At 48.5% G+C, this 27,356-nt stretch overlaps 8 protein-coding genes across 8 annotated transcripts; 1 reads left to right on the top strand and 7 right to left on the bottom strand.

The window, feature by feature from the left end:
- Nucleotides 1–598: 598 nt before the first annotated feature.
- Nucleotides 599–5,165, bottom strand: BT62DRAFT_886604 (uncharacterized protein; the record flags this gene model as incomplete). Its single annotated transcript, XM_043182887.1, has 12 exons — nt 599–759; nt 818–968; nt 1,022–1,585; nt 1,636–1,989; nt 2,039–2,305; nt 2,361–2,794; nt 2,849–2,964; nt 3,011–3,118; nt 3,148–3,358; nt 3,410–4,265; nt 4,317–4,460; nt 4,542–5,165. Coding segments are annotated over 12 exons (3,990 nt in total), but the record flags the coding sequence as incomplete, so codon positions are not given.
- A 406-nt stretch (nt 5,166–5,571) lies between these two features.
- BT62DRAFT_885859 (uncharacterized protein) lies at nt 5,572–9,068 on the bottom strand (the record flags this gene model as incomplete). The annotated part of the gene is made up of 6 exons (XM_043182851.1): nt 5,572–5,809; nt 5,863–5,918; nt 5,966–5,988; nt 6,054–7,516; nt 7,570–8,466; nt 8,509–9,068. The coding sequence occupies 6 exons, from the start codon at nt 9,066–9,068 to the stop codon at nt 5,572–5,574; spliced, it is 3,237 nt and encodes a 1,078-aa protein (XP_043043055.1).
- A 2,027-nt stretch (nt 9,069–11,095) lies between these two features.
- Nucleotides 11,096–12,467, bottom strand: BT62DRAFT_978821 (peptidase A22B, signal peptide peptidase; the record flags this gene model as incomplete). The annotated part of the gene is made up of 6 exons (XM_043189379.1): nt 11,096–11,563; nt 11,628–11,869; nt 11,920–12,010; nt 12,063–12,179; nt 12,230–12,316; nt 12,372–12,467. 6 exons carry the CDS (start codon nt 12,465–12,467, stop codon nt 11,096–11,098), a joined length of 1,101 nt encoding a protein of 366 aa, XP_043043054.1.
- BT62DRAFT_591100 (mannanase) lies at nt 12,314–14,747 on the bottom strand. Its single transcript, XM_043181531.1, has 15 exons — nt 14,543–14,747; nt 14,266–14,485; nt 14,116–14,217; nt 13,957–14,057; nt 13,851–13,902; nt 13,790–13,801; nt 13,650–13,740; nt 13,485–13,591; nt 13,281–13,430; nt 13,154–13,220; nt 13,084–13,092; nt 12,841–13,031; nt 12,769–12,792; nt 12,372–12,718; nt 12,314–12,316 (listed from the first exon to the last, which is right to left on the bottom strand). Exons 1-14 carry the CDS (start codon nt 14,646–14,648, stop codon nt 12,622–12,624), a joined length of 1,329 nt encoding a protein of 442 aa, XP_043043053.1. The 5' UTR covers nt 14,649–14,747; the 3' UTR covers nt 12,314–12,316; nt 12,372–12,621.
- Nucleotides 14,748–15,150: 403 nt separating this feature from the next.
- On the bottom strand, nt 15,151–17,527 carry BT62DRAFT_1048603 (gamma-glutamyltranspeptidase; the record flags this gene model as incomplete). Its single annotated transcript, XM_043178505.1, has 12 exons — nt 15,151–15,194; nt 15,252–15,317; nt 15,364–15,648; nt 15,699–15,756; nt 15,806–15,922; nt 15,976–16,038; nt 16,088–16,187; nt 16,237–16,342; nt 16,394–16,553; nt 16,604–16,756; nt 16,811–17,117; nt 17,172–17,527. 12 exons carry the CDS (start codon nt 17,525–17,527, stop codon nt 15,151–15,153), a joined length of 1,815 nt encoding a protein of 604 aa, XP_043043052.1.
- Nucleotides 17,528–17,759: 232 nt separating this feature from the next.
- BT62DRAFT_591263 (uncharacterized protein) lies at nt 17,760–19,903 on the top strand. The gene is made up of 6 exons (XM_043181532.1): nt 17,760–17,789; nt 17,851–18,125; nt 18,172–18,458; nt 18,512–18,950; nt 19,023–19,837; nt 19,892–19,903. Exons 2-5 carry the CDS (start codon nt 18,053–18,055, stop codon nt 19,610–19,612), a joined length of 1,389 nt encoding a protein of 462 aa, XP_043043051.1. The 5' UTR covers nt 17,760–17,789; nt 17,851–18,052; the 3' UTR covers nt 19,613–19,837; nt 19,892–19,903.
- Nucleotides 19,904–21,876: 1,973 nt separating this feature from the next.
- On the bottom strand, nt 21,877–22,571 carry BT62DRAFT_1001841 (uncharacterized protein; the record flags this gene model as incomplete). Its single annotated transcript, XM_043176783.1, has 2 exons — nt 21,877–22,407; nt 22,470–22,571. The coding sequence occupies 2 exons, from the start codon at nt 22,569–22,571 to the stop codon at nt 21,877–21,879; spliced, it is 633 nt and encodes a 210-aa protein (XP_043043050.1).
- A 416-nt stretch (nt 22,572–22,987) lies between these two features.
- BT62DRAFT_928263 (uncharacterized protein) lies at nt 22,988–27,101 on the bottom strand. The gene is made up of 11 exons (XM_043185473.1): nt 26,770–27,101; nt 26,700–26,714; nt 26,386–26,648; nt 26,211–26,333; nt 25,940–26,161; nt 25,541–25,889; nt 24,920–25,488; nt 24,799–24,867; nt 23,728–24,746; nt 23,610–23,679; nt 22,988–23,556 (listed from the first exon to the last, which is right to left on the bottom strand). Exons 1-11 carry the CDS (start codon nt 26,837–26,839, stop codon nt 23,257–23,259), a joined length of 3,069 nt encoding a protein of 1,022 aa, XP_043043049.1. The 5' UTR covers nt 26,840–27,101; the 3' UTR covers nt 22,988–23,256.
- Between the last annotated feature and the right edge of the window lie 255 nt (nt 27,102–27,356).

Here is a 27,356-nt window from a genome sequence, read left to right as displayed (position 1 = left end):
TAAGTAATAATAATAGCAGAAAAATACCATTATGCCGCATGCAGCTTTACCCGCATTGCTTGAGCACAACAAGGACACTGGAAAGCTTCGACTTCAGATTGCGTCCTTGGAATTCTTCCCCTTGTGAAAATAGGTGTGCCTTATCTGTCTCCTGCTGTCCACCATGCGTCCTGTAAATTTCAGCGAGCCCTGGTTCCGCTCTTTCGAATTCAAGGTCTCACAATGTCGTACCACAAGGGGGCCTGGATGAAAGTATCGTATGAGTACATACATATTAAATGCGTGTGCTGGGTCTCTCTTCTGGTCTAGATCTCTATCCCTGGGCACCTACTAAATGACTTCAATCGCGAAATCTTGTGCCGATAAGAGGTATTTCCTGATTCCAATGGCTGCCCACACATCCAGACGTAACTTTACCTATAAGTAAAACCATTAAATAATAACTAACAAATATTACAACAAATACAACCCGGCAGAAATAGAAAAAACGTATGTATATGTATATATATATCTCCAGATGGTATCAGTACGGTATAGGCAGCAATGGAGAAAATCAAAACACAAAAAGGTATGCACATACATAAGGCATATCTAACAATCAGTCATCCCCTCCTTCTGCAGTTTCCCTACGATGATATTTTGAAGTGAAATATTCAGGTCCAGGAGTACTGGGCTCCTCGTCTTCCTGAATCGTCCCTTCAGGTCCCTTCCGTTGTTTGGAGTCACACTCCTCTACACCGTTTAACGCTCGCTCCAACGCTGTGTTCCCCAACATATGAGATTCCTTGCGTAAACAAGATAGCCTAAATCGACATACCTTTCTCTCCCCTCTTTTTAAGCCTCAGAGTCATAGCCGTCTGTAGTGAATCGATATACAAATCGTACTTCACTATTTCTGTCAGCAGATAGTTGGACTTCTTTTCCCAATTGCTGTGTGCCTTGACTACATTCGTTGTTCGCGCTTGATACTACAAAATACACCGCTAAGCGTCAATCGACGATACGGATATAGACCACTTACCAAAGCAAGCATAGGCTCTCGCAGTTCATTGTGTTTTTCCAAGTCCTTCTTCATGGACTCTACATGCTTTTTTAAGGCTTCCATCTGAGTCTCCTCATCGTGTTCACTTGAGACAGTTGGTGGCAGTGGCGGCTTCCAGTCGTTGATGTAAACGCGGTCGACCCAGGGTGAACGAGAAGCCCGGACCGTAGAAGCTCCATCACGCCAACCGCCAAATCTGCTATGAGAGCTCCGACCGCTCATGATGCTCATAGAGTCGTCTTTCATAGATTCCGTATCGGAATGAGATCGACCATGCATGGGATCTATGACACGGTTCCAACCATACTCCATATTGGACACGCCTCCGGCAAGCGGCTCCTTGCTCGTCCGAGCTGCCCAATAATTGCACGTCGAGACCCACTCGTTCACTAGCTCTTCCGTGCCTGCCTGGAAAAAGTACAGGCCACCGTCAGATAACGTCAAAACCATACAGTATGGTCGATTTCGGTTGTATCCGGGAGGAGGAAGAGCATGAGCCAGAGAATGTGTGAGATACACACTCCCAACAGCGTTGGCGTTAGCCTTCAGTATGATATGAATAGACGAAGCGACGGGGTGGATCCATAACTCACCAACCAATTACCTCCTCCAAAGACCCCCGACCCTGCGGATCCATTTTCGCCGAACGTGAACATGTTGAGCTCTCCCCGTTGAATGACGACAAATACGTCTAGCCAGCTTTTGTCCTTCGCTCGCTTGTCGATAGAGTCCCAAAAATGCTTTCGGCATAGCATGCCTTCCTTAGCCCAGGGTGCCCCAAGAAGGGCCAGTTCCTCGTCAGAGATGCTGATAGTCGTGGAATCCGAACGTTCACTATGTACACTTCTGTCATCGTCTTCTTTTGCCTCGCGGATGATAGTATGCGATAAGTTGTGAGCGAACCCTAATGTGGGCTGTAAGAAGGACGAGCTTGATCCATATATCCCCTGCAGGATTGTCAATATCGAGTCAAAGAGAAGTGATGTAAATATTCACCTCATGAGCAGATGTTGCAAAACTAGGTGAAGGGCTAACACGACCGTCAATGCTGCTGTTACTACTGTATGGGCTAACCCCATTGTGATTTAAGATTGACTGTAGACCACGTATACTTCCCCGTTTAAGGGTCGCTAGTCGATCAGACTGACCACCCCGCAAGCTACGATTCCGTAACATTGTAGATCCTGGACTTAAAGATGACATCGAAGACCGGCCACTAAGCGGCTGCAGAATTTGATTGCTCTTGATGGCGTTATACATTTCCTGTTCATAAAGCTCTGGTAAACCAATTACAGTCAAACCTAGATGACCTTATTACCTTGAGTAAGCTTTCCATATCAGCTTCCCAGCCGCGTCCATACATTATGCTAGGAGTGGGAAGCTTGATGTCCTGCGCATGAATGTCGTTGGACGATTCCCCGGGCGTGGTTACCTGGGTACTCGCGATGGAAAAAGCAGGCGACGACAGTACAGTATCTCGGGACACGCTATTCCAGCTCGTTATACTATCACTCCGCTTGGAACGATATTTATCAGTATGCTCGGAGGACACTCCACGTATGCTTTGATTGCTATCTTCACTGATCAAGTCGGTAGAAGACCCTTGAGCAATAGTATTCGGTTGTAATTGTGTTCGAACTGCAGTAAGGGTGTTTCGCACAAATTGGTTCCTCGACATGCGTGCAGTTAAATCAGCGACGTGTAAGTCAGTATTCAACAGCAGCAATGAATAAGAGACGGCGTGGACAATATCTTGATAAGATTCAACAAAACAGTAAGACCATCATGAAATAATTCATGACGTACTGGCGCTTCCATACACCCCCCCCGGGTTGCAATCCCAATACCGCCTACTGAATTCTTCGAGAATTCGATCGACTTGCTGCGTTTCGCCCTTCAAATATAATTTTGAACAAAATTGTCTACCCATTGATTAGTATGGCGCAATCTGAAACGTGATATATGCACCTGAAGGCAACATCGAGGCGAAGGCCTGCAAAATTGAAGAAGACGACGTAATTTTGCAATGCAAGCTTGTTGATCCGTCCTCTGGACAAATATGTTATCTCATTCTGACTTCATTTCGAGCCATATAAACGACTTACATGCCACCAAGCCATTCTGCAATTTTATCTTTAGCCAAGAAATCTTCATCTTCATGCCAACACCGAGTGGCCAGGTCCTTAGCTCTGGTCTCAGTATCGGTCGTGTCATCTCCCCGAGCAGGAGAGTGGCTTGAAGAGGGATAGCGAGAAAGAGAGAGATCATAGACGGTTAAGTCTTGTTGTGAATTGGCTGGCGCACGAGAAACTGTACCTTGTAAGTCAAATTATGAAGAAGGGGAGAAAACGTGTGGCTTACTTATACGAGCACTATCTCCGTCGGGTATCAAGGAAGGTTCAGAACTCGAAGCCGTTGAACGATGCATACCACGCAGGCCCCGAGATCCAGGAGTCCCTCGCAATGGACTCGAACCACGTACTCGTGGCGAGTTGAATGAAGTTGGACCTATGCCTGAACGAGCAGGCATTTGTAGGGAAGAGGTGCGTGGCGGGACGATGGGAGACGGAGAGAGCAGATTCGATTTGCTTTCTTCCGGTTCATCCAAATGGAGGGTCAACGTGGGCGCAGTTAACGAAGCATGTTTGGTGAGCGTTGATATTTCTGAACGACCAGAAGAAACGAGAGTGTCAGTCTTTGATCTCAAATATGCAGCTCGACGGCCAGGAGTTGATGGATCACGAAGATCCAATGGCTTAGAAGCGGATTCCAGCTGAGAAAGTTTACCTTTGAAATCATTCAAAATCCCATTGAAAGATGTGTCATCTGCACCTGCACCTCGTTTTGTTTCCGGTGTCTTGGCCATGGGAGATAATGCCGTTACAGATCTCTGTAACTCTACATCACCGACACTCATACTTCGGCGTTTGCTAAATGTTCCTCCTGCTCCTTTGCTTTGAGTCTTTTCGGGTGATGGCGTTCGAGGCACTCGTTCAACGAGTACCATGGACTGATCGTCATCGAGGTCCACCGGCTGACCAATAATAGGGGGGAGAGGTTTACTCGAAGTTGGAGACGTAGACAGTGTAGACTCTTTGGGTGATGATGAAAAAACGTCCGCAATCGGGGAGCCTACAGGCGTTGCACGCTGATACTCAGACGGTATCGGCGGCACTGGAGGTGCCAGGGGTTGAAACAACGATGAACTGCTGGCGTCCGTCTTCTAGCCGAATAGTTAGTAAGATAGCAATACTAATGCCAAGGAACGTCGTACAGATCGCTCTCGTACAGTTCCTGTACCTCCGAGGACCTTGCCCAAAAATGCGCTCGTCTTGGCCCGTACAGACGACTTTGCCGGCTGCAGAAAAAGGCTTAATGGGAGCGCAAAAGGCCTTAGATCACTCACTTTCGACGAGGACTCCTTCGCCATTTGGGCCATTATCCAATTCATGGAGCTACTCTCTGCCGGCGACGTACAGTGTAGCTTGTTTTTCTTGACAGAGATTGTTGTTGTTGAGGTCTGACCGGGAGGAAGGGCAGTTGAAGAGCGCTGGCGACCACTACCGCCGCGATCAGGCAAAGGCGGAGGACAATCACGTCGTTTCTCTAGTTTGTGCTGGACACTCGGTGTACTGCCACTCTTCTCTTTGGTCTTCCGCAGTAGCGTCGCCAAATCAGGGCTGCTCGAGGTCCCTGGTGATCGATACATAGAACGACGCTTGACCTGGTGGTCGACGTCGTTGCTATCGAAGAAAATGTCGCCCGATGACGGCGACGATGATGACGGCGGACTGACGACCCTGATAGATGATGACGGACCTGCCACAGGAGATGGCGTAGGTGGGACGACGATTGGCGTCGCCGGCTGTGTAGGCTTGGGAGGCAGGTGTGGTGAATGAAAGGCCCTAGTCGCAGGCATGGGGCTTTCAACGCCAAGCGCATTGACGTCGAGACCTTCCTTGAGCATGAAAGTACCTTCCCCTCGCAACGCCTGCTCAAAGTCGATGTCAGTACGCGACACTCGTTTCTCCCTCGAAGCCATCATATCAGGGCCCACTGGCTGTAGGCCATTCGAAAATGCAGTTGATGGCGACATCGAGCGCGAAGGCGCCGCATGTTGTCGGAAAATGGAAGCCAGTATGGATAACGATGACAAGGCTGGTCAGGATACGAGTGACCTGCTGCAATTTCGACTTGAACGTGACTGCCGAGCGTGCAGAAAAGGCAGAAACGTTCAGCGTCACACCGTTACCTTGGTAGCTGCTGGCGATCATAATTAGGGCTTTTGAGGGGCACTGAACTCAGCTTGAAATTATATATCCCAGCTCGAACATTTATGGCATCTAGATACCCATGTGTACAGATATATAAGTAATTCAGCATGAGATGGTAACATATAAGCAAGATACTACTAGTACATCTAGAATTCAACATGCACTAATTCATGCGTATCCGCAAACAGACATCTGAGAGAGTGGAAGTCAATGAAAAGGAAGGTAGTAGATATACGCAAGAAAATTAGATGCCCGCTAGTCTCCCTTACGAGACGCCGACGCCTGCATGCTAGTAGAAGTCCGTCGCTGTCGTTTCATTGCAAGCGAACTTCCTCCAGACGAGTTTGCACGGTTGGGTGGCACCCGTGAAGTCCCACTCATTCCAGATACCGCTGCATTCGAAGATGATCGCGGTCGTGTCGTAGAAGATGCAATCTTTGTCAAACCTGAACCTTTCCGGGAGCTACTACTAGGTGCGCCCGATGCTCGATTCCTTTTCATGACTGATGAGAAAGCTTGTGCGGAAAACGACGATGAAAGACATACCTCTTCTTGATTACATCCGTCTTCAAGGAGAGCGGTCGCACAACACCATGGAGTTTCTGCAAGAACATTAGAGCCAGAGCCAGCATGTGCCACTGGAACTTACATAAAATAGGCCACAGGCATTACCTAGGAAACAGAGAATTAGTACGGACAGAAAAGAAAAAAAACACAAGGATGGCGAAAGAACGCACAAAGCGGTTGACCTTCAGGGTCTCTCCGCCATAATGGCGTATTAGTTGTCTGACAATTTGTACATAGCGTCGGAGTGTCGCCTTCTTTCCCATTAGCCCCATCTCGGTTGTCCGAAAGGTCAGGTGTGCTAGTCGATGACCGCAATCCTAGTTTCGGTGACGTTACAGCACCAGGCAAAGATTTCTTCCTCTGGTGGTCACCTCCCTTCAGAGAAATGAATTTCCTGCCGGACCCTCGCATTCCTTCTACAATACCCTCAGCAGAGGGCGGTGTAGATGCATTTGATGCATTATAAGGCTCGGGAGAAGCGTTCGAACTCGAACCAAGCCCGCCACCCCAGCCATCACTGGAAGGACTCGCATGGAATGCTGGATATCCATCCCCGACATTGAGAATCTGCGTTGGATCCACATGGGTGTACGGAGACATAGATCCCGATTGGTCCAAAGTTGGGTATACTAATCGCATTAGCTGGAAGTCCAGGGCGGAATCATCGTTATTTGCATTCAACTGACCAAACTTGTCAGCCAGAGCAGATGAAGTCGACAAGCCTTCCCCCGTAGAGCCAACAGAACCAGGATGGAATGGGACTCCACTAACAGAAGACCTTGTGGAGCCATGATATTGACCTTCACCTGTATTGCTTCCGTCGGCAGAAGGGAGCATAGGAGTGATATCCCCCGAAGGTCCGGTACCCGGGATATCGAACATACCGTCATAGGGTGGGAATGAGAAATGGAATGAGGATGTAGGAAACGGACTGGAGCTTTCGAAATTGTCGTTTGCGGAGCCCTCCTGGGCCTGCGAGTGGGAGTTGGATAATAGAGTGCCCTCAACATCGGAAGGATCAGCACGAAGCATGCTTTCGGCATGGGGCGCATCCGCAGGGCGTTTCGTGCCCGCTAAGCTGTCTGGAGATAGAGGCTTCCCATTGACTTGATGGCGGCCCTTCAAACCGGAGAGGACGTTGTCTTTGGATACCGTGTGGTCAAAGCTCGTCTTGCGAATGTGTCGAGGGAAAGAAGGCTCGGGGGAGTTGCCAGGGGGCAGACGTGGAAGGCTATGAAGGCCAAACGACGGAAGGGAGGATGGGCCGAACGCGGGGGAATCAAAGCTCGACATGGGATGATTGAAGTTAAGATTGTTTAAATATCGCGAATCTGCATCAATATGTTCTTCGTAAACAGAAGGAAGTTCGGTGCTCCTCTGGGGGGGACTACGTCGTGTAGCCGAGAGCATTGATGTTCCTGTAGGCTTTGAAGAAGGTACCTTGAACGAATCAGGTAATGATCCATGACCTATTGTGGGAAACGCAAAACGAGATTCGAATGGTGCCATCATCATGCCTTCAAACGTGTCTGCAGATTCAGGCGGCCGCGAACGCGAGCGACTGGTTGGTCGCCAGTCCATGGATATCCGAGATCTGGATCGGCTTATTGATCTCCAATCCATAGGAACGACACTAATGAAATACCTTTAAATACGATTCGGAACCAGAGACAAAATGGAACCCACTCTTGTTCTTCACCATCCTGATTGGCGCCGTCGAAGCCCACAACTCGAACTTTGGCTTTTCCTTTATCAATTCTTCGCCCACGCTCATCAGGCTCCTTTTTCTCTCCAGAAGGAGTATCCGAGGATGCATGCTGTCCGAGCTCAGATGGAGACGTCACTTCAGTCTTAACCGATATAGGACTCTGCTTCTCCCTGTCTTCCTCTTCCTTCTTCTTCTTCAAAGCCAGCGCCATCATCCGCCAGGTGAGGTTCTCCATCCGTTGCGCATGAGGTAATGTTGCCTTCGTTCGCGCATACATTTTCCAGACTTGAGTTGCAAGGGGGTCGTCTTTGGCCAACTGTTCGGGATCTTGGTCTGGTATATTAGAAGGAATTAAATCCGGTGAACCAGACATTGGGGGTGAGGTGAAAGGGCTAGCAGCCTGCGATGTTCCCTGTGGTCCGAATATCCCATCTGACAGAATGTCAGAGAAGAAGGTGGATTTAGACTCTGATGGTGAGGCGGGTGAGATGGGTGACTGAGGGAATACCGAGCGGCTTGAAGTTGAAGTGTCTGTGACAGCAGATATTGGGGGACGGTTTAGCGAATCATGCATCGTAGAGGTTACGGGGGCGGTGGAAGCCGGAGACATCCATAGGGAGGGGGGAAGTCTCGTATTTGAACGCTCACCTGGGAATGTAAGTCCTACAGAGTAATCTAGCGGCGAATTGAGTGCGCCAGACCGACCATTTGGTGCTGGGTCAAAATTAGGGGAAACGGGACCGTCGTCTGTGCGACCTATAGGAATTGCGTTAACTAGGACGTTTCGACTGGCTACACGGCGACGTTCGTCACTAAAGTTGGGATGTCTAGGGAGATTATCGGCAGGTCGCGACGACTTGGAAAGTGTACCAGCGCTTGCAGAAGCTTTGGATTTAGCGGCGGCGTTGCTCAAGGACGAGGTCGAGCGTGAGAGAGGCGGTCGGGAAGACATGTTGGATGGGGAAGTATAAGAGAGAGACGCCTCAGACCACTGACCTGTAGCGCTTGGCTGGCCCGTAACATCAATATTAGGGAGCCGTGGTCGAGAATTCGGCGGGGGGAAGTTGGCATGGAAAGGGTTCGTGGGCAAACTTGCTGAATGGCCTGGAAGAGGCGGTGACACAGGGCCCAGGACGCCGTTGGCGGCCAGGGTTGCAAAAACTGTTGGATTGAGCGGAGCAGAAAAAATATTGCTCCACTCCGGCGGTAAGGAATTGACTGTGTTGCTCTGTTCTGATGTGAGCGAATTGCGCGGACTGGAAGAGAGCAGGAAGTGGGAAGAAGACTGGCTTGGAGCAAGCGGCGCATTATGTGCCCACGGTGACGATTGTGCTGAGGGCGGTATTGAGCCAAGATGTGGACTGTTCTCGGATGAAGTCGATAGAGATGGATGGCCGTTGGATATGGAGGTATTCACAGTAGGCCGACTGGCCGGCGACCATGACCGAGAGAATGATGCATCCATGAAACCCCGCATTGGCGGTAGCAACGGTCCCGTCGATGCTAGTCCCTGTGAAGAATGAGCGTGGGTGCCGTCCGAAACAGTGAAAAGCATGAAACCAACCAGAACGGTAGCGGCCGAGGCCAAGGTGACGGTCGGACGTACAGACGTAATAGATACCAGGCAGAGGCAGCGCCGGAGATGACGACCTCGACGGCGTTGACGACGACAGCGGCGGCGAGTAAAGGTGCGGCTTCGTCGACAGTGGCAAGGAGGAACCAGGGAAAAGAGCAACTCCAAATAGCTTCGACTGGAAATAGCTAGGTGACTGGCTATACCACTGTTTACACCCAGCGGTCCGTAGCATGCGGACCCGGGACACCTGGATTATCATATTCCGCTTTGATTCAGTTTCCGATCCGCGTTCGGACACAATTTGCCGACTTTCATCTTTGTCCCGATCTTTGAGCCGGAAACTCATCCAATTGCAGCAGGTTCCTTGTGCTATTCCCTCAACATGATTTGCAGAAGAAACTAACTTTTATATCCGCTTCCGCCCTCAGGCACATCTAGACTTTACTCTGTATATTAGTATTTTCCTTTTCAGTTGTGTTTCAACATGACATTGCCTCTGAAACCTTGAATGAAGTGAACGACAATGCAGCAAGCTGGTGTTGTTTCTTGATGCAAGCTCCGAGTGTTCTTTCTGCACTTTGTTCCTGTTTACAGCCACCATCTCGGAAACGCCCGAGATCTCATATACGAGATCTCACCCAGATACACACTCACTTTACAGTGTGTGACGACTAAACAGTCTGTCAGCCCTTCAATCTCCCAGTGTATAACGTACGCTCCTAACAACAGGTTCTCTATTCCCGTTTGCCATCGGGCCGCCATCATTCGTCCTTCGAGCATGATTCAGTGTCAACGTTCGTCCCCTTCGTTCTCACATGCAGTTTTTGCGCTTCCGTTTCTATAAGTCAAAAAGTTCCCTGGACTGTTTGTCTGCTGAATTGACATGTTCTACTAATTCTCCATCTGTAATTCTGGGACATATTTATTCCTTCCAAAGGGCGTCAGCCCAGCCCAGGACCCTTGATACTAGCCGCGGTAGTCGCTCCGATTCTTCCTTGTGCTTTCATTAGCTATACGGGTTTCGAAATCCTTTCTTTTTTGTGGGATGTCGTGCGCGGCATTTCCTCAAGAACATAAAAAACAGCATTCCACTGCTGAGGAGTAACAACTCGTGGCACTCAAGTACGTCAACGGTGCCATATCAATGAGCCATGTGCATGAAACCCCATGGGAGCGGCGTCAATATTGGAGGTGATCTGTTAGCGAATGTGTGGGCTATATAGTACATAGACGCACCGGTGCCGCTTCACGTCAAGACATCCCCATACATGTATCTGAATCTAAGATAATGCCTCGACGCCGGTATTGTTATCAGAACATACAGCCCCTTATTCCTTATCGTACAGTATATAAGGATCTTTCATATGTGGTATGCACTGATTTCCTTTCTCCCTATTTCTCTCCATCTTCCGGCCAGTGCTACTCAACTTTACCAGACGCCCCACTATCCCCCCCCCCCGACTCGGGGTCCTCATGACCAAGCACAGGACAACGTTGCAAAACGGATTTACCATCCGAGGGCCCTTCCGTGTGGTGCCTGATTAGGCAGGAGAAGTAATAGCAGAAAAAGCGTCGTAAAAACATACTAGTAGTTGAGGCAAGTGCAGAATGAACAGCAGGGTGTGTCGTCTTTTCCTTTCCTTCCCCACTCCACCAGAGCTCCGTATCCGCGAGCCAATGGTATATCCAAATGATGACTTTTTTTTTTTAAGTACTCACATCCATTGCCACAGCATGCGATTTTGTCAGGGGAGAACGGAAAATGAAAAAAAAGACATCGATCATATACATCCGAGGCTCCCGGATCCCGAATCAATACGGTTCTGATCATTTTCGACGTCGTGTGGCAGAAATCAACAATTAGCCTATGAACTGCTCAATTCCACCAAGCCTGCGACAGGTAAAGTGTTCGGAATCGTAGGGACCTCCTAGTCTTTCAATTCGGAACTTCCGCCTTCCGCTGCTTTCTCTTCCATAGGATCTCCAGCCCCCTGGTCTTTCGACGCCGGCGGCGGTGCGTCGCTCCAGTCCCACGCTTCAGAAAGCTCTCCGCGGCAGAACGCCGTGATCACAAAGGACAGGATGCATGCAGGACTTAGATACAGCAGCGCCGGTTGCGCCTTGCCGAAAAAGTGCATCACTGACAGCGTCGTTACCAAGCCAGCCACGTAAGCTGATAGGGAAACATAAAAGTAAGGTCTGGAAAACTGGGATCCGCTGTGGGATTGGCCAGAGAAACGATGGTAGTCGTACCGCAGGGCAAGAGCTATGAATGCACCAGGGATGACAACATCACCTAATCCAAGCATCGTAAAACCCCGCGAGTCCGACAAGGTCATAGATTTGGGCCATAACAGCTTGATGGGAACGTCTAGTGTGGTCGCTACTTCGACCATCTGGACAGGCAGACACATTGGAACGTCAGGAAAAGGCATTGAGTCTGAAACCTTTTTAACTCACCACTCTAGTCCCAAAGACCCACCAAATGTCATAGAAGAAGAGGCCGGTCAAGAGTATTGTGCCTGTCTTGAAAGAGTCGATTTTAAGGAGGGACAGTGCGTTGTGAGAAAAGGAGAGTGACAATATATCTGTAAGAAGAACAGACTTTCGACTCGTGGCCGAGAACGTATATAGTGCCGAGGGTATAATGGATAGAGGTAGTAGGAATAATGTAGGCATACGCCAAGAGAGAGATAAAATTTCTGTAGAAAAATTCTCAGTCTTAGAGAAGATATGCTATTCGAAGACGTACTGTGGTTATCTTTATGGATAGTAAAGGTATGCTTTCCATGTTTCTTCCATCGATTTTGTCCCACTAAGAAGACGTACAACGAGATCGACGACTAGAAAACCAGACTCAGGCTGAGTATAAAAAGCTCAATGGCAAAGCCTAACCTTCCAAACAGAACCCATCCCAGCGATAGAGAAATATATCCCAAGAAGCCAGTTGATCCACTCCTTTCCAAAGTATTGAATGATCGTATACAGACCAAGAAGTGTCCCAGATCCAATCTTCCATCTCGCATCTCAGGTTCAGCCGTCGAAAATGTGGAAAAGCTCACTAGTGGGAACAACCATGCATCCTCCGAGGATACCATCTCGACGTCCACATCTTCATCTCCTTCTTCACCTTCACTTCCCTTCGGATTCTGCAAGGCCAAGATATTTATAAGTTCGTCCACCAGCCTCTTTCGCCGCACATACAGGCAGAGAGCCAAAAGAGCCCAGGTATATAGACGTACTCGCTAATGTCAACAACCCGGCATACGATGAGAGCAATCCCCAGTCAATATCTTCCATTAATGTCACTTTATGCCCTTTGTTGACTGATTATACCCTTAAAGTACGAAGTACGCGGAAGAGCAAAATGAAGTTGACGTGTCAGGTTCAAGGTATCGTGACAACGATACTATTTTTATATTTTACTAATCAAATCAGGGCAAGCCGCTCGATTTTACGCTCGAGCTTTCAATATAGCCGCATAGGAGGTTTCTAGTGCATATACGGGATCGCCAGGATAAATGGCATATCCGTCGTCCGGGGTACTTCCGCTATGATAGAGTTTTAATAATTCCATTGAAACAATTGACGCAGAACGTACGATGATAAATAAGAACCAGCTTGCCTGCAAAATATTCAATTTCTTCAACAACGTAAGGAGGAAGTTTCTTACCAGATAAGAGCGCCAGTAAGACCCGAAGAGACAACTTCCTGATACCAGGCGGTGTAAACAGTATCCTGGTTGCTGGTAACTCCAAACTCCTCTATGATCACGGGTTTTCCGGCAGCCGTCATCGACGTTGCATGATCAGCGATCCATTGCGTGCCCCATCCTTGAGGGTCGCTGGTTTGACCCCAACTGATCTGCAGTCATTTAAGATCGGAAGTTGGTTACCGCTAGAGGAAGTGGACGTACGGGATAGGACTAGGGATGTAGTAAGTACTTGAACAAGAGAACTGGGATGTTTTCTCAATAAAGCACACACATGAAATGTACCGAAATCAAGGCTACCAATGGCTAAATTTGCATTGAAGTCGATGCCTTCACCACCTCTGAATCCAAAAGTATTAGTTCAATCTACGCACGAGCACAATTCGAGGAATAGCACTTACTGATATGGATAAGTTGGTGCACTAGGTTCGTTGTAGAATCCCTCATCTCCTATCGCAACCAGATGGTTGGAATCGATCGACTTGATATACGCCGAAATTTCTGTGGCCCATTCTGTGATGGTCGTTGTAGTGCATGATCCTGACGTTATTCTGTTCAGAACTTCAGTGTCCAAATGGGAAGGCATCTAACTTTCATACACGTACCCCGAGCTTCCCGCGCACCTAGGTTCATTTGCAAGTTCCCAAGCTAAAATGGTGGGTTCGTTGACATAGCGCGAGACAAAAGTGTTGACATAATTCTTGTAGGCAGACTACAGATCCATGCTCATCTAGAGACAGTGGAAAAGCACCACTTCTGAGATCACTTACTATGACAGCACTGTTGGTATAGAATAAATCGTGCGCAGAGCCAGATCCGACAATTTGGTCAACGTATACGTCCATTCCGCCGTAGTCAGACCTAAGATACGTCGTCAACATGAAGAGCTCTGTAGTTTCAACACCTCTACCAGTTGTTCGTTCTAATCAAAAGAATCAGAGCAAAATATTCTAGACAAAACAAGTACGTACAGGGCAACAATAAGCCGTAGACCATTCGCAGCAGCAGCAGCAACGACAGCATCTAAATTAAGCCACAGATCAGATATCTTTACCTTCAGCTACTCTTTGAACGCACCAAAGTTTTGAAGGCCTGTAGAACCTGTGTTGACGGTTGGCGTACTTCCAGACCAGCTTTGGTAATAAATTCCGTTAGGACTTGTTACTTCATTGAAGCCCCTAAAGGCAGAACGCACACTGAGATACGGATACGGTGACATCCTTTACCAAAGCTTACCATGTGCGGACGGCAGTGGCACCTGTAGCCGCGATGTCTGCGAAGGCAGTATTCATATCAGAGGTGCTGTAACCCATCAGCCCGACCCAGTATGAGTTGGCGCTATGATGATATTCCTTAGACCATAGTATAACGATGCAAACGTCTTACCCAAAAACAGTGAATTTGGCACCGTTAAGGCGGAACTCTGTACCTGAGGTTGTTACAAAACCGGTAGGAGATGGCAAAGCAGTGCTTGACGCAGTAATTGTGAGAGAAGTGGTAGAAACGGTTGTTGATGTAGTAGAAACGATTGTCGATGTGGCCGTTCCGGGCAGACATTGATAATACCAATCGTTGAGAATTGTGCAAACTGTGCCGCTAACGCAAGCTGTCGTCATGGCGTCAGGTTATGACCAGCATTCGGAATCATTGTCAAGTCACGAACTGGTATCTCCTGTCCATCCAATGCCACCACATTGACCCCACTCAGGAGCAGCGGCGAGTGCAGAGCACAGGAAGGTCCCCAGAGATAAAAATACGAGTAGATGCATTCTCCAAGTCAACACGCACTCCTCGTAGTGGGATTTATATACAAAAGCACCGGGCTGGATAAATTTCGCGATTGCGGGAACACACTTCAGCGAGGTAGCGCCGGTTAAGATATGATGATATAAAGCGACTACCACAGAAGGCAACGCATAGACGCATGATGAGCATTAGCGAAAATCAACCGGATTGGACGTTTCGCTGATGAACACTTGGAAATCTTTAGGCTAGCAGCGAAAGAACTAGTGACAGTGTAATATCGATACAACTACAAACCTACCGAAAGTTTGCGTAGTAAAATGGATGATGGAATACTTAGCCACATATGCCCAACTCATACTGAGTCGTATCCAACTAATAGCAGTACGTCGTCGCGCGGGCCGGTCACCCCGGATGACAAAGCACGTGATGTTTCCTATGCATGATATAAATCCGAAAGGCCGTCTTCATGGCCTATGTCAATGGGTACTTGCCGCTTGCAAATTTAGATTTATTGAGTCCGTATCATTAATATCCTGCTGCTATCCCATTTTTACGGGAGTCGCTCGCAGCTGCAAGCTCAATCATGAGAAAGCGTTAACAAACTGTGAGCAGGATAAAGCACATACCAAAAATCTTCCCGTCCTTTATCATGACACCGTTCACAGCGGAGGCAACACGATTTACATCGGCGACTATCAAAAGTCAGTAACGTGGATTCTGGTCAAGTCATGAACATACCGATGACATTGTGCCCTCTACGTCTCAAATCATCTAGAATGTCGCTGGGATATACATTGTCTGCATCCAAGAAAAGAGGATATAATTGATTATGAAGTCGGCCGAATTCAATTGCAGAGCTGAGATCCAAGCCCCACTCAAGATTTAATATCACCTGGAAGACAGCCGGAAAGATTCGAGAGCCTCCAGAACCACCGATGCTCAGGTAGAAGGACCCATCGGCATTCTCGATGATCGTTGGTGTTGTTGACGATAGGGGACGCTTTCCGGGCTCAGGATAGTTGTCTTTGGAACTACACATCAGGAGAACAAAATAGAACAGGAACTCAGCATACATGGTGAGGGCCATAACCCGAATCCATTGGGCGTCCCAGGGACACTGAAGTCATCCATCTAAATGTATTGAATGAGTAAAACACTGGCAAATGGAGTAACGCAGTACTTCGTCGTTCAGAATGACACCGGTCACTGGGTCAAGAACCTCTGACCCAAAAACAAGGTTTATGGTGGATGTTAACGAGACTGCCATGCCATTTTTGTCGACTATGGATGTATGACTCTGATATTCACGATCAGTCTGCTGTTATTATATACAGTGTCATGGGTACTCACCGTTCCATGATCTGTCAAGACATCATATTTAGGGTTGTAATAATCGGGTGGATGTGTATGACCCTGAGTACTACGTGAATGTAATACCAAGCTTGGTAGAAGGATGCCTCACATCTGTAATGTTAGGGAAAATGATGTTGGCGAACGTTTTGGTGGATATAGAGTTTATGATGTCGGTAATATTTTGGAAACCAGGGTCGCATATTCTAGTACTAAAAGGATGTCAGAACTGCTGCAGGAAACCACTAGGGTACCACCGACCGCGCTGAAAACCCGAATTTCATTGCCTCAACTGATCTATGTGTATTGACACCATCTCGTGTCTCTAAGTCATACTTTTCCATCAGATTGAGCATATGAAGTAGGACTGGAGACCTTGTCAGATGCCCAGCTAGGGAAGGAATGGTTTCTCCCTCACCGGGTCCTGAGGTGGGCGCATGGGTGGTATGTATCTTGCGGTCTCTATAAGTTCCTTGGAGAGCTCGCGACACTTTTACTTTGTACCCTTCGAGATCAGCATGAGATAGGATGCCGCCAGTCATAGTGATCTTCTGAACAAGTGCATCTGCAATAGGGCCCTGACACACGGTAAGTACAAGCTACGTGAGAGAGCATGTTAAAAGCATACTTTGTAGAAAGCATCGGCACCTCCAGTAGCGATCGTCGCAAGCGTCCTAGAGTAATTCGTTCTTCTGATCATTTCTCCTTCTTTCAATAGCACTCCATTCGGAGCAAAAATATCACGCCAATCTGGATTTCCCAGCATCAAATCAACGAACCACTACAAATATGTCAGTTGCAAAAGAGTGCGAATGTCAGAATAATTATTCCGCACCGGAATCCTGCGTCCCAACTCCTTATCGACTTGCCAACCGGCAGCCAAGTCGACACTGGGTTGCACAAGCCTCTTCCATGGGACTGTTCCCCATCTCTTGTGCGCCTCTTCCAGTCCACGAAGTTCGCCTGGCACGGCAACCGATAGGCCTCCAAACATTGAGGAATTCGATCCGCCCGAGAACATGGACGAGTTCGACAGCGCAGGAGCCACTTCTCGGAAATCGATATCAAATACTTCTGAAGAGGAGTTGGCGTCTTTAGATGGGATGCGAACGGTCATGAAGCCGCCTCCGCCGATACCAGACCTGAATCGGCCTAGATATGAGGAATTAAGGAGAAATAACGAACTTGGGACATACGAGAACATATTGACAACCCCAACGCAGAAAGTAACACTAACGGCCGCATCTATAGCATTGCCCCCGTCTTTGAGAACCTCGACCCCCATGTCGGAGCAACGCTTGTTCTCCGACGCGACAGCACCATGTTCCGCTTCTATGAGATATGCAGGATTTCGACTTTGCTGAGTAACGGCCCATGAATCTGGTGGTTGGTGTCGTTGGCATAGTCTGATCCACGCCAGAAGACCCAAAAAACAGCAGAGGAATGCTACGCGAGGTTTCCTTGACCTCCGAGTCTCCAGCGAAGACGATGCGGGCAGAGGTATTTCACCACGGCCAGTCTTTCCTTCCCCAAAGAGATACCTGGACTCCATCCTCGCGGTTGAAAGGAGAGAAAGATCGGTTGTGTTTTATCAGCCGGCTTGATGATAAAGCGGAAGCAGAAAATGGCTTACGAAGTCGACGATAAGAATTTGCTCATATATCGCTTATCTTTTGTGACCAGAAGGCTGGAAGCCCAGATTCTGTCAGTCCTTGGATACTGGTGCAGATGCTGCGTCCATTGCCGGCTCCTCGAATGTCGCCTGTCTTCGCTGTTCTCGTTCGAATTCGCGACATATGTCACCGCTGAGGCCGGTACGTGTTCAGCAGTGATAATGAAAACCAGGATATCTGCTTATGGTACGATTTTGAGAAGATATTTGTGTAGGCTAGCTGAAAATAATAAAGGCAATCATGTTAGGTGACAATGACGGTGTAATTGCAATCGCCTTCTGCCCTTTATCTCCTACCACCGCAACGTTTTTAATATTTTCTTGGATACTATTGGAAAACATGCCTGCACGCTCACGCAAGTTTTCAGAGGCATACCGGAGCGAATCACGGTATGTATCCATCTCATGATACAACTATACTTTGACTGTATTTCTAGGTCCAAGTCTACATTCTCGTCTCTGTCTGCGCATATACAGGGTACATTGTATCAGTTTCAGTGTAACAAATGATTCACTGCTTTCAGATATTACCCCTGCAGCGAAACCGCAGCGAACGGGCCTCAATTCACGATTTGACCGCATGATGGACACTGTGAATATCACGTATCGCTCTCCTGCGAGACGCGACCGGACCCGTTCGGCGGGTTCATCTTCCAATAGTAGTTATATGATGCCCACCACGCCACTGGATGCATATGATACCCTCCAATCTCGAAGGCTAGGCAAGGATTTTGCTGTCATAAAGATGAAGCAGCGGTTGGTGTCCCAGGGCGAAGGGGAAAGGGAGGACGCTTCTACGCTTTATCCAGAGGTTCTTGCCGATTTCTGCTATCCTGCATGGCACCCTTATGCGAAGCTTGCTAGAACTCCACCAATCATCGATCTGCCGAAATATTACCTGGTTGGCTATCCGATGCGTTCCTATCGCTACACGAGACACATCCATTGCGTCTACTCCTACCTTCTTCTACGGAGCAGCCGTTAGTTGTCATGTCGTCTGGTTTGACAGAGCCAAACGGTCATGATACGATATCTCTCTGTGACGAGGAGAGCCCGTTCGCGTTCAGTGCCCTTGAAGTTGAACGAGTGGAACCTCATGCTACCACTTTCTCTTATTCTGACGGACCCACGGTTTCGCCGAAACTATCTCAAATCAATGACATACATTCACTATCTTTCATCCCATTTACTAGGCCTGGTCCTGCTTCACAGGTTTCTTTCCTTCATCCTTCGTCATTTGTGGCAAGAACACAAACACCATCGCCGACACCGCTCAAACAACATCCAAGCATGTGTCATCATGGTGCTGTAAGACCGTGTTCTTATCTTTTATCTGATTCTTCACACTCTCAGCTATTCAAACATGACTCGTCAGACTTCCCCCTTTCTGCTGAATTGTGCGACAACTTCACGGTCATTTGTCATACATCACAACCAGCTGAAGATATGGTGTCTACCCCAGAACACGCCCATATCAGGAATCCACCAGCCAGTGCTTCTCAACTTTCCCACAACAGCCTTGCTTCACCGTATTCTCAACACATGCCTGCGCCATGCTCGGACATTCCCATTGCTGACTATTGTAAATCATCAGATGATATAAAACAAGACGAAGCTCCGATTTCTGATGTTTATCTTCACGGAAGAGAAGGAATAGATATGTCCCGTTTCCAAAACATATTCTCTACACCAGGACCCGGTTATTTGGTCTCTCGCCCCGTCTACTTCGATCCGCCTGCTGAAGGTCCAGATTCTTCTTCTGTCCCTGCCTTTGAGATCAACTACGACATGGAATGCGCCGAATTGGATTTCCAGTGGAGGCCCTATGATAGAAGCGGGACTACTGAACTTCCACAAACTTTCTATGTTCCATCTGAATCACCCACGGTCCATTTGAACCACGGCGGCGACAACGCCGACAAGTTAACACAAGCGCTATCTTACCCTATAACATCTACGCCTTGACGTTACGGTTCATCTCCTGGGCCTTTTCGTTTTGCCGTTCCTCCCGAAGAACACCAAACGCGAGTACCACCAATGTTTCCCCCAGTAACAATGGAAGATGACGATCAAATTCTCTCGAAAGAGGAACTCATGCCTGCCTTTGCTCCTACTCCTGGTATCTATCTTTCTCCGCTTCAATGCTCAAGATCCCTTTCCATCAACGTAGCAAGCCGCGTCGAAGACAGAGCAAGTACTCGTTGAACTAATGTATTCACATTGGCCCTGACGTGATCATTATAGAAATTATCCCTGATCGAAAGATTGGACAAGCTATCTTCAAAAATGAGTAATGAAAATTCTACCGCAAGTATTGACGGATCGGGCGACGTGTCGGGGTCCCAGTCTTCAACTGATTCGATCGAGTCGTGGGGATGATGGAGTATGATGGTGCTGTACTGTTCCTATTTCTGGTGTCATGCAGGTTGTTCCTTTCGCCCACCGCAAGGTGTAATCGGATGCGCGGTGCCGCCGGGATAATGATACGGAGTAATGCATGTACATTGCGGGTGCACGCTTGACTTCGGAACCTTGGAAGGTACAGAACTTGAGGCACATATGGTCCATAGCGATCATGGATCTTTCCGGTGTTCAAATTGCGACCCTAGAAATGGTGAAGGTCCGGTTCCTTTGAAAGCTCTGAGATAAATCTCTTGCAGCTGAATAATCAATACTGTGCTTGTCATATTCATATGCATACAGTGTGCAGCTGAGTTCGAGGACCTACAACGCCGTACCAATTGTGTTTAAATAGTCCCATCGAGTCTCGTGGAGCTAGCATAGTGGTCCTGGTATTTGATGCCATTTTACCTTGAATGGGGAAATGGCGTAAACAACCTTCACTGCGCCAATTAAAATGCCTCCAGCTCTTGCCCTGAGTTTTATCCCTGGCCTAGATGTTCTGGCACCCCGTCGTAATGCGTCGGGGTATGAAAAAAGATCAATAACGCACGAGACAGGGTGTTACATTTGCAGGAAATGCGTTGAGCCCTGTCACCTCGACGTCAAGTCAAATGTCCTTGGAACGATTTCTGTCCAATTTCCAAAAAATATATTTTACGACACGTACAGGTCTCCTTGCTGCTTGTAAATAGATTAATACAGGAATACCATGAGCTACATAATTCCCTAGGATGGTTGTAAATTGAGACAGCTTCAGCTTATTAGCCGAAAAACGTTCAGAAATCAATTGGAAACAAGTCAACAGGCATTATGCCCCAGGACCATTAGAAAGCTACGGAAAGGGTCTGCATTTGCGTATGGCCCACCGTACATTGGTAAAAGCGCCCTCCGACAGTCGACTTCAAGCTCGATGGGATCTAGACTCAAGACAAAATTCGAGGTCTTAGGGCCATATGGATCTATATAAAGGTAAAAATTAGTCCGTTTATCTGTCCTGGGCGAAGCACTAACGGACCTGAAACAATACCTGTGTGGATACCATGGACAGTTGGCACCTATGTTTGCACTGATGTCAACACCATTGTAGAAATCAGCATTGCCCAAAGCTCCATTAGCCTTGGTTTGCGGGCACACCCATATGCATTTCAAGAAACACACTGGAATGCGAGCTCGATATTCTGACCGTCATCAATGTAAGCCTGTATAACTCACATAGTCGTACCCGAACTAGATCGAAATCTGATAGAAACGTTTGCTTAAGATAAACTGTCCTTGATGAAGAAGTGATCAAGCCGTAAAGACAAAGTTGGCGAGCGTCTTTGTTTGTCAACAAACTATTTAAAGATTGGACCTGGAGAAGACTGTCGAAATTGGCGAGGGTCCAATCTGTCAGGTTGATGATGAATACGCTCGGGCGTATCAATTGCACGAATAAATATTGCAATTACACGATAGGTTTATCTGGATAGGAATACTGGGTTCGGTGTCGACTAGGCAGAGTCCTTGTCCGTCGCATTGTCACGAAACTAGTCCTTCGGTGCTACAAGAATTTGGGTGGTAGATATGAGTACAACATGCATCTTCTTCGCAATAGCCTTGCCCCAATGGATTACAAGGGTATAAAGAAGGAGGTGCTGCGCGCGAAGTTGCACTTCACGATAGGAGCAATATTGACATCGCGGCATGTCGAGATGGAAAACACAGCTGCAAATACCAGGCACTGTGTAGAGGCACGCGGGGCAGGCAGAGGTGAAGCGAACAGCCCGGATATGATGATCAACGAGCTTCGAAGAAGGAAGACATATGAATTAAGGTGGCTAGTCCATTCAGGAGCGTGGATCACGAATCTTGATATCGGATTCATCACGCATAACAAAGCCTGAATTGTTGGAGTAGGACGAAGACATCCGGTCTGCGGACTGCGAAAAGCCACTTTGGGTGGGAATATATGCGTTGCCAGGCATGGTACTGCGGGATGTCGACTGGGAATTCAAGGAAGGAAGGGGGTACGTCGACGAGGCAGAAGAGCTGGGGACGTCCGAGTGCTGTTCCTCCATGACCATCGATGTATCCCATGGCCCACCATCGATGTCGGAAACTGAACGTGGCAGGGTAAGGGTGCCGGGAGACAGCGAGCTCGCGCGAGTCGAGCCCCGCGAACTCGACGAGGAATCCCGGCTGGGGTGGGGTAAGGCGGTGCCGGTATCGCCTGACGATGCATCGGGTACATAAGCCTTGGGCATATCCTTTCCGGTTGGCCCTCTGCCTAGTGGTGACCGACTTGCTGGTGGTAAATTCAGTGCCCGTCGCAGGCAGTCGTTCTCGACCTCGAGCTCAGCCACTCTTTGTTCCATCGCCTAGGCAAAATTCGGAGCACGAGTGAGTACGTCCGACATCAAAGAAAGGGCAGCATGCTCACCTGTAAATGTGCTGCTCGTCGTTCTCGAAAGGCCCGTTGGACATCTCTGGCACGATTGGGCGGGAGATTGTCATTTCGCTTGCGACCGCGTTTTGAAGACATGAAGAGAATTGAAAGCCAGACCAAACACCCGAATTGCGAATTCCTTTTTGCACGTGGATAATCATTTTTCCTTCCGCTTCTATGGCTGGCAAGCATGGCAGACGCACCCCTGCTTCAAACACAAAGGGAAAGCAGGATGCTGCAAAAAAGGCCCTCAAGAAAAGGCAAAAGTCTTCCCACAAGTTTCAAAGTGCCGACATGAGAGAAAAGCTGGATGGCGAGGCGCAGGCCCTCTACGCCACTGTGCGTATTCTCCCTTCCTCTTCTTCATGATGTCGCAATTGACTGCTATCTAGCTTGTAAGACCCACCTCTGCTGTATCACTTTCTTCCCGAAAAGTGAAAGCTACCGTCGATGATCTATCAACGGCGCTCAATTCCGGACTATAAAACTCAATTTACACACAACCGTAAGTAAAAACATTCAAATTTCCATAGTTGAGACAATGTATCTACGATGATTACTTATCCAGGAACGTATCCGCACTAATGGAAAATAGTTCGGCGTGAAGATCATAAGTAACATAAGCTATCACCCTGTACCAACTATTTTAAAATCGGCGCAGCCCAGCATGTATATATACAATATACCACATAGTGAAAGTAAAGGAGAAAAGGAGTGAAACGTGAGATAGAGCACAAGTGAGATACACCTGTTATACATACATCCAGTCATCATAGCAGAATTAATTCATATCCTCCCATGCAGGCTGTGGAGGCGATATGGCCAACTTCCCAACTTGTTTCCTTTGGCGAAGGTTCTTTACCTCTGTGTTGATCAAGTCCCTTAAGCGTTCTAGGTCAAGACTTCTCTCAGGCCGTGAACCCATAAGGACATTACGCCATATGCCTCCAGCCGCGACGGAATTGTCTACACTTCGTTGCATTGGTCGGTGAAGACGAACCATCTTCTGGATGAGGTGGTCAGGATTGGGATAGAGGGCGGTAGGCCATGCTACACGAATTGCAAACCACCACCCCAAGGGCTGGTTGAGTAAGGCGTCAGAGCAATAAAATGGTGCATGACACGAACACTTACCCGGCCATCGGGGAGGGTCTTCTCAGGATATGAGTCGTAAGTCGTCAAAAGACCCTCAGGAAGAGAGAACCTAACGTCATCAGTGCTAGTCCACCAATCAAAAATGTTTGGACCCTACCTATGGACAACCCAATGGTTCTCATCCGACCTGTGCTTGGCTAGGACCACTAATAATCGTGGCATACCCTGCAAACCAAACGGTGTCCACAAATCTCGCAGCATCCCACAAGCGTCTCCGTGCCGTCCGTGGAAGACAGCATTGTTGATCGCGTCAGCCATGTTCGGTGGCACAAACAGACGATCGACGGGCATCTGAGGATTATCAGTCAATCGTGACCGAACGTATCGCTTATACGTCTGTGTGGACCAGATGCTCATAGCAACTTCATTGACCTGACGGCCTCTCATTGTACTCGCCAAAGCTCCATCAAATTCACTAAGCGGCCATACTATAGCCCAGCTCAATAAGCGTTGGTGAATCTTCTGCCAGGGAAGGAGGCCGTTATCCGCGCTGCTGTAATTATCATCGCCATATGTAGGTTGAGGTGTCGCGACAACGCTCCGACTACTCTGCGCAGGGATGGATGGAAGAGGGGCCTCGTTCTCATAGCCAGTGTCAGAGCCAGGGATCGTCGGAGCTGCCGCTTGCTGATTATCTTCATCATCATACTGATCGTCGTCTTGATGAAGTTCCCAACTATGATGTGAAAGGCCTGACTGGCTCCCGGCTGGCTTCTGCCTAAGCTTGTAGAGCTCCTCGACAAGGTACTGTTGGCCAGGCGAATCGTCACGATCATTGTTGTAGTAATCATTGGCTTCTCCGTCGAGGTGCGGGAAGCGACGAGCAGGCTCCTCGTATTCTTGTTCCGGAAGATTTCCGTGTTCGTTAACATCTTCCTCTTCATCCATGACCACTTCCGTGTGAGGCTGATAGGTTGAATCCGCCATGGTTCCCGTCGGCTGCGTGTGAATGTTGACTGTCTGCGTGACCGGAGTCTGGCCGTACTCCTCTTCCTCACCTTCTGGTTCGAGCGATGGAGGAACCCGGAGGTTTTCGATCTTTGGCCCAAGGCTTTCGATGCGTTGTTGCATAAGAACGATTTCTCGCTTAAGATCTGAGGCCCATTTCGGCGGTTCCTGTGACTTTTTAAGCTACAAGATAACAGGTGAAAAATTCGGGCATACTTACCTCACTATCCCCCTCCTGAGTCCCACCGAAACCGTGACCTTGATGGTTCTTCTGTAGCTGCCTGATCGACTGAGTCAAGTGGTCAATATCAGCCACAAACGAAACGCCGATTGGAACAAACCTCATTGTCATGTTTCATGCCCAGTTCCTTAACTCGCCGTCGAACAGCCTTTCGCATTACTTTCTTCACCACTTCCGGAGTCGAAGCATCATTCAAGAATTGGAACAAGACGCAAAGATCTTTGTCATGAAAGTGGGAATTTGCGACGTCTGGCTCCAGAACCGACGCTTCATAGTACGATGTCCGTGGCGTCTGCGCAACGGAAGCTAATGCAGCTTTCATAACCTCGGTCTCCTCATGATTCAAAGCGCCAGGCGAATTGGGACGCGATGGCGTGGGAGTAGCGTCTGCATCTCTCGTTTTGTCAGGTTGCGACGCCACAACTGAAGTGGTCCTGGCGTGTCTACTAGATGCTTTCGACTTTGCAACTGAGCGCACAGGGACTTCAGAAGGAGGAGCGGTGGGGGCTTTTGAATGATGTGAAAGCTCCTTCGTAGACTCTTCCGGAATAGTTACTACACGACCTCGTATCACGGCGTGTAGAAGGTCTTCGGTAGTCGCAGCGTGCCTATACGGCGAGAACGGCCTTGACTGATGAGATGCAGATGACCCGTTCGGCGGGGATCGCCCTATGACCGTAATGAATATTGGAGCTCGTGTGATAAATATTATCGGCGATACCTTTGCCATTGACACGAGGCGCTGTCTCTCCGCCAGTCTCTGACCCATTGACCTTGGAACCTTCTCGGCGACTCTTTGTGGCGGAGCGTGCTTTATATTGGGATTGGGAATCTGAAGGGCTGACAGAGGGGGCCTTAGAAGGTGCCATCGATTGCGGTTTCGTTCGAGCCGGAGAAACTGGGCTTAATGGCATGGCCTCCTCGCCAACCCTGCTTTCAGGAAGGGATGGATAAACGGTGCCTTTCTCCGTGGGCCGCGTCCTACCTGTCACACGAGACTGGCTGGACTGCGGTGACAGTGGCCTATATTCAGCTGCCGTTGGATCAGCCTTGGTTGCTGGTCTCGGGGACTGATGGCAGAAGTCATTGTACGGGAAAATTGTATAGTGACAATACTTACATTAGGGACCACTTTGGGAGAGCTAGAGGCTCTTGATGGCGCGATGCGGTTTCGCGTACCTTTGCTGGATGACGGTTCGATGCCAATCGCAACAGATGCAGCCCTGGGAGAAATAATAGACTCTGGTAGAGGGACCTTATACAGCTGACCGGGGGTCACGCCGCCATTTGTATCGAGATTCCAGGGAATAACAGGTTTTGATGGGGCTTGATCCCATTGAGGCTACGAAAGATAATGAGACGAAATTACAAGTCAGGGCCAAGTAACTCACATTCAAGGTGTTCATGGCTGCCAGATTTGTAGAATAATCGTCTGGCATTGGTCCCATGTTACCGAAGGACGGGCCAGAGTCGTAAGACTCATAACGAGGGCCAGGTGGATCTTGAGGGCCGGGCTGCAGCTAGTGTTGAAGATCATTATGCACAGTGAATAATCAGGTTACGTACGATATGTAGGACTTCTTCACCGTTTTGCGACCTCTCTTGAACATCGGAAGCAATGTCCTCGCCATCCTCTTCAGGATTGTTCTGACCATAACTGACATGAGAATTAGCTAATTCATGGAGAGCGTCACTGTGGTGACTCTTTGAAGGGGATTGAACTCTGCTGGGGCCGCGAGATCTACTTTGGTATTCCTCATGGTCCACGATAGAACGTGGGGGATCATTGTCAACCTCATCCTTGGACATGCCTTCGAGATAGTCTAGGACTGCCAATAGTGTAAGACTGGGGTCGCTAATCTAGAGAGCACTTCGTTCACCTTTCTCATTCGGACCTAGGGTAATTGCGATATGAGCATTCAGTTGCTAAATGATACAGTATGCTCGTACCTGGTGTCGAAGAACGAAGTAACATAGACCCCAATACATCGCCAGAGCTCTTTGAGCCCTTTGCAGACATGGTAAGTGTAGAAAACTGTGCGTTACTGAGGGAATGCCTTGATCTGCGAGTTTGGTTGAGAAAATTGGTCGGCAGTTGCAATTCAAGAGCCGTGGAAGCAAGCAAGGTAATCGTAGTAAAAGGATAGAGAAGAATAATGGGAGAAAACCTGGAGCTGAAGATATCGCAGAAATGGAGAGATAAAGAAGAGGTGCAGCGCCGTGTAGAACGACCCGGAATCGTTCAACAATTCCAACAATCCCAACTTGCCAAACAAGTGTCAACATCAACGGACCCTGACCGCGGAACAACCAATTAAATCGTGCCTGCCAGTGCAATAATAGTCATCCCTTTGGAAACGAGTGCTTCCCATCCCACGACAGCAATTTCTCAGGTTGTTACAGTCTACCCAATCTTTCCACGGCGACTTCTGGGTCACCCCCCAATTGCATCCATGGAATCGAAGTAGCCCCTTGATCGAGGGAGGCTTCTCCTAGAGCACAAGATCATGATCGCAGATCCATAATCACTAAATCTC

This window comes from Guyanagaster necrorhizus, assembly GCF_019112545.1.
Source record: "Guyanagaster necrorhizus MCA 3950 unplaced genomic scaffold BT62scaffold_5, whole genome shotgun sequence".
NCBI classification, from domain to species: domain Eukaryota; kingdom Fungi; phylum Basidiomycota; class Agaricomycetes; order Agaricales; family Physalacriaceae; genus Guyanagaster; species Guyanagaster necrorhizus.
Note: the sequence above shows the minus strand (reverse complement) of the source record. Positions and strands in the feature narration are given on the sequence as shown.

Excerpts from the sequence above, each read along its gene's own strand:
- BT62DRAFT_591100 (XM_043181531.1), bottom strand. The coding sequence starts at position 14,648 with ATGCATCTACTCGTATTTTTATCTCTGGGGACCTTCCTGTGCTCTGCA. Across the intron at positions 13,431-13,484 it reads AGGTGCGCGGGAAGCTCGGG|AATAACGTCAGGATCATGCA; the intron begins GTACGTGTATGA and ends AGTTCTGAACAG. Across the intron at positions 12,719-12,768 it reads GCTGGTTCTTATTTATCATC|CGGAAGTACCCCGGACGACG; the intron begins GTACGTTCTGCG and ends ACTCTATCATAG.
- BT62DRAFT_591263 (XM_043181532.1), top strand. The coding sequence starts at position 18,053 with ATGATACAACTATACTTTGACTGTATTTCTAGGTCCAAGTCTACATTC. Across the intron at positions 18,126-18,171 it reads TCTGTCTGCGCATATACAGG|ATATTACCCCTGCAGCGAAA; the intron begins GTACATTGTATC and ends CACTGCTTTCAG. Across the intron at positions 18,951-19,022 it reads TCCAAGCATGTGTCATCATG|ACTTCCCCCTTTCTGCTGAA; the intron begins GTGCTGTAAGAC and ends ATGACTCGTCAG.
- BT62DRAFT_928263 (XM_043185473.1), bottom strand. The coding sequence starts at position 26,839 with ATGTCTGCAAAGGGCTCAAAGAGCTCTGGCGATGTATTGGGGTCTATG. Across the intron at positions 25,890-25,939 it reads CTCCCAAAGTGGTCCCTAAT|TCCCCGAGACCAGCAACCAA; the intron begins GTAAGTATTGTC and ends TTCTGCCATCAG. Across the intron at positions 24,747-24,798 it reads CTCAGGAGGGGGATAGTGAG|GAACCGCCGAAATGGGCCTC; the intron begins GTAAGTATGCCC and ends AAAAAGTCACAG.